We start from the raw sequence: 5,249 nt of genomic DNA, 5'->3' as shown, positions 1-5,249 counted from the left end.
AGAGCGCCCCGAGAGATAACAAGGTCCAACAGTCACAAACTCCTGCAAGACCATTTTAGGCTGGACATAAGGAAAAATTTCTTTACTGTCCGAGCCCCCAAGGCCTGGAATAGACTCCCTCCAGGAGTGGTGCAGGCACATACTCTGGACTCATTCAAGAAATGTTTGGATACTTATCTTGCTGGGATCCTTTGACCCTAGCTGACTTCCTGCCCCTGGGGCAGAAGGCTGGACTTCATGATCTTCAAGGTCCCTTTCAAGTCTAATGTCTATGAATCTATGAACTAATGGGCAAGAATGCCTTCTTTTGATATTGTGGTCTCATACTGGAAATGCAATCAAATTTAATGAAAATTAAAAATTAAACCATTAAAATTAAAATGCAGCTTCCAGCACTGTACCTGGTTGTGAATCTGAATGCAGGCTTTTGTGGTTTTACAATCATGTCTTTGCATTTTTTTTAGTTGTAGAGGGTTGGTGTGGCTTAGGACAAAAACAGGGTTTTTTTCTTTTTTCTTTGAAAGAAATACAAAACCAATTAGAAAACTAGGAAAGCTGGCAGGAGGGTTCAGTGGCAGATATAGTACCTGAACTCTCCTTGCTTAAATTGTTAAGTTTTCCCCATGAGAGAAGTGTCCGAAGGCTGACAGTCCTAACAAGGCTAAACTTGCCATACTTACGTCAGTAATCTGCACTGTCTTACTAGATTTCCTGACTTTGAGGTACTGAACCTCAGGAACCCGATTTCTTTGCTGACATGAAGGTCCCATAGTCTCCCTCCTCGCACCTCCCACATAATTACTTTGGGGTCTTGTCCTTGTAGAAATCTTGCCAAATGAGGAAATGTGTCAAATCACCCAGGTGGTAGAAAGATTACTCTCTCATTCTAAACAGGAACCATTTCTTAAAAGTATTACATCCCATCTGCTTTCAGTGGCACAGAAGACTTGGAAATCAGGGTTAGAATTGCAGTCAACTGAAGGGTAACCATTTGAAAAGACTGAATCTGGCTGGAGGATGCTGGCAGGAAGAGGTTGCCTCTGGGTTCCTGCACATAGTATAGCTTTGTTATTGCTAGGAAAAGATATATGATCAGGGAAATTTGGAGGAGGGTCATCTCTTGTCACAGGTCCCACCACTAGATAGGAGAGAGATTTAGGAGCAGATTTGGCTTTAATTTTCTATATAGCTAGAGGTAACGCTTTTGTTTAATTGGATTTTAAGGGTACATATTTCTGCATTTCAAAATTTTCAACTCTGAATTAAAAAAAAAATCTCGATCCAGACCCCTCTAAAGTCATGAGAAAGGCTTGGAAATCATGGGATAAAAACAGTGTGTAGCTTCCTTCTGGTGTCACTAAGGTTTCCTTGTTTAAAATTTTTAGCAATTTATCTGTAACCGTTAAGGGCAGAAACTTACCTTTTCTTAAAAGATGAAAGCTGAGATTCTCATGCAAATCTCATTCCACCAAGAGGAACTTTAAGGAAGTTGTCTTGTGATTTTACTGCAAATCTCATGATACCAGAGTGAGCAACATTAACATTCGCTGTCCCATTTTGGGGACAAATGTTAATAAACATTGTTACTTTTATGCACTCTCTCTCTCTCCCCTCAGTTTTACCAAACATTGATACCCTTTCTAGGGAGCCTGGAATAAGAAGGGATTGTCAAAAGTTCGATAAAAGTCAGTTTTAGCAGCAGTGGCCTAAATTCTTTGCCACAGACACAGTATAGGTAAGAATTTAATTGAGGATTGCCAAAGCAGTTTCTCACCTGGTTAGGTGGAAAGTAAAAGAATTTCTTATTTTAGCAGAATAGGTTTGCTTATTCCATGCGCACATGAGTTAAGGTTGGCATGGGAGCCTCAACTGAGAACTTCCTGATATTTTCACGTTTAAATTCTTCATGTCAGCTTTGTAGTTAGGTCTTTGACATTGACAGTCTTAAACTGCAGGAATATATGCTGCAGTTAAAAAAAGGGAAATAACACAATTTAATGTTTAATGCTTTAAAAATAACACCTGAAAATATTTTCAAATTCAAAACGTTGTGGTGTAACTAAGGACCGGAAAGTAACACAGCTTAAATCATGCCAAATACTTTTCATTTCTTTTTTATGAAAATAGTGAACAAAGGGTAATCAACATGTTTTTCATTATCAAATAAAAGAATCAGATCGTTATAAATATACAAAAGTTATGTTACAAAGGCACAACATATTTATTTTCCTTAGTCAATTTAATCATAATATTATTTAATCAAGTATATACAGCTGAATGAGAAAAATAAAACTAAGAAGCTCTCCCCAAAAAGAGAACCTGGCAGATTTGCATAATTTGCATAGTTCTGATCTCCTTTTCCACTGGGTTTACAACATTTTTAACTCCATTCATTTCCTTGGACTTATTCTTGTTAGTGACCTGAACGGTAGGATTTTATTAGCAAAGGAACAAGTAGTGGGAATGCAAGGACTTGTATCTGCAGTCTCATCTGACAGATAAATTTATACTCATTCACAACTGGATATTTTCATTTATATAGTTACCATCATTTGGTCAGAGCCAGAAGGGTTCTGCTACATAGAGTTCAAAGGGCAGGCAACACCATTATCTTGGTATAGTAAAAATGTCATTTTGGTTTCAATATTATAAAGAGAAGAAATATGGTGAGAATGGATGCCATTTTGAATACTAGCAAAAATTATGAAGCAAAACTAAACAGCTCCCAAATGCTTTGGATTGGAATGTCTTATTTACACCAGTTTTATATTTGAACAACTCCATCACTTCTGTTTCTACTAATGTAAGACAGATGAGAATCAGACAACAGCTGGGCCCATTATGTAGTTGTAATGTTATTTTCTGGGATGATTTAATAACCAAAAACTTCATCCACAGAAAGAGGGTTTGACCTTATTATTACTTACCTAGTGTAATTTAGGAGTTATGCTGCTCAAGTCAAAGGAGTCGCATGTTTATGTGAGGAAAACAAGGTTCAAACTATTGCATATTTCTTAAACCAAGTTTTGCCCCTTCTATTTTCTTTCCACCAGTCCAGCACAGAGACAAGATCCTATTCCAGCTTCTTATTTATGTCCAGTCCTAGTTCAAAATAATTTAGTAGTCCAACTGCAATTAAAAGTGGGAGGGTCTAGTATTTGGCAACATCCTTTCAAGAAGTGCAGGCTGTAGTTTCCACCTGGGTTTGTGATGGTGCTGGGGAAAAGATGGGAAAGTAAAAAGTCAGGACTATTTTCACAATGTAGATTTAAAATACTTTAAATTCTCATCCTGTTAATGGAACATAAAATAAGTCCCTAAGCCATAGGAACGTCTATCAGGACTCCTGAAATGCCCCAGTGTTTTTATTTTATCACTGAAAAATCATTTTTTTAATCTTAGAAATGTTTGTTCAACTTTATTGTATTAGATAGAACTTGCTGTTTTCCAGGAACTAGTTAATTAAATGTATTCAATGTGATGAATGACATGAAGAGAAAACTCAAATGAATGAGGATGGTATTAAAGCTGGAGTTTTGCTCTAAGTAAATATTAGTGACGTGTTTAGTGCTTTTCTTAGACACATTCAGAACACTAAGTTATTAGGAAAAAAACCCTCCACCCTGAGTACCATACAAACATAAGTGTTCAGAAGCTCACAGTATTGACACCAATACACTCTTCAAACAAAAAGGGTACTTTTGCCTGCTCTAAAAATGTCACTATAAAAGCAGCTAGCTTTTGATTTTAAAAATTTGGTCACCTTACATTTGTTGCTTGCATCTGTAAGTATCCCAAGATACTTCTGCAGAGAAGATAATGAAGGACAAAAAAACTCAAGGAAGTTACTTGATTTATAGGAGAGAAAGAGAGAAAATAAATAAGACTTGACTTTTAAAGTAATGTTTTGTAGATGTGAGAGGAAGACATTAGGGCTGTGCGAAACAGCACCATTCAGTTTCAACTTGCGTTTTGACAGAACAGTGCTTCGTTTCAAATTTTGTTTCAATTCAAAACCTCTGTTCTGTTTCGACGCTGTTTCAAAGTTTTGCCTGTAGGTTATAATGGGGAAGCCTGAAACAGCCTATAACTTGGTCATTTCTGGCCTGATTTGGATGAATCTTGCTGGAATGGTAGCGCCTTCTGAGGGCATGAAGCCTGCCAAGTTTCAAGGAGATAGGTGCAGGCGTTTCAGGGAACCTGCACAGTCTTCAAAGCAGAAAACTCATGTCACGTGTATGTGTTAAGCCACAGTGGGGTCAAAACTACAGGCATGCTAGCCCCTGCTGAGGCCACGAAGCCTGCCAGCTTTCAAGGAGATAGGTGCAGGGGCTTTGGGTTCTGGGGCCCTGCACCCTCTTCCCCTTCCCTCTCCTTACTTTAGTTTCTGTTTCTCTGCAGGCAAGCCCAGCTTGAGCTTCGAAACTTAAAACATTTAGAAAATTTCGAAGTGTTTCGACTTGCCTCATTTCATAGTTTCATAGTTGGTAGGGTCGGAAGGGACCTAAGCAGATCATCAAGTCCAACCCCCTGCCATGGGTAGGAAAGGATGCTGGGGTCAAATGACCCCAGCCGGGTGATTGTCTAGCCTCCTTTTGAAGACCCCCACGGTAGGGGTGAGCACCAGTTCCCTTGGAAGTTGGTTCCAGCTCCTAGCCACCATGACTGTGAAGTAGCGCGTCCTGATATCTAGCCTGAATGTACTCTCAGTCAACTTATGGCCGTTATTCCTTGTTACTCCCAGTAGTCCTTGGGGGAACAGGGTCTCTCCCATTGCCTGCTGGTCCCCCTTGGCAAGTTTACAGGCAGCCACCAGATCCTCTCTCAGCCTTCTCTTGTGGAGGCTGAACAGCTTCAGGTCCTGTAGCCTCTCCTCATAGGGCCTGCCCTGCTGCCCCTTGATCATGTGGGTGGCCCTCCTCTGGACTCTCTCCATGTTGTCCACATCCCTCCTGAAGTGCAGTGCCCAGGACTGGACGCAGTTCTCCAACTGCACCCTGACCAGTGCCGCATAGAGGGGGAGGATCACCTCCCTGGACCTGCTTGTGATGCATCTATGGATGCATGACAACGTGCGGTTGGCCTTCCTGACCACGTCCCCACATTGGCAGCCCATGTTCATCTTGGAATCAATGACGACTCCAGGATCCTTTTCTGCCTCTGCACTGACGAGAAGGGAGCTCCCCAGCCTGTAGGTTTGCTGCTGGTTCTTCCTCCCCAGGTGCATCACCTTGCACTTGTCAGTGTTG

The 5,249-nt window shown here is 40.5% G+C and overlaps 1 protein-coding gene across 1 annotated transcript in view; it reads right to left on the bottom strand.

Moving 5' to 3' along the window:
- Positions 1–2,403: 2,403 nt before the first annotated feature.
- The window catches only part of SLC28A3 (solute carrier family 28 member 3), a 101,025-nt gene continuing 98,179 nt past the window's right edge, over positions 2,404–5,249 (bottom strand). Inside the window, exon 18 of the mRNA XM_019517385.1 lies at positions 2,404–3,216. Within this exon, the coding sequence (XP_019372930.1) occupies positions 3,108–3,216 (109 nt within the window). The 3' untranslated portion in view covers positions 2,404–3,107. The remainder of the gene's footprint in view (positions 3,217–5,249) is intronic.

Source organism: Gavialis gangeticus, unplaced genomic scaffold, assembly GCF_001723915.1.
Source record: "Gavialis gangeticus isolate Ggan-Ray unplaced genomic scaffold, GavGan_comp1, whole genome shotgun sequence".
NCBI classification, from domain to species: Eukaryota; Metazoa; Chordata; order Crocodylia; family Gavialidae; genus Gavialis; species Gavialis gangeticus.
Note: the sequence above shows the minus strand (reverse complement) of the source record. Positions and strands in the feature narration are given on the sequence as shown.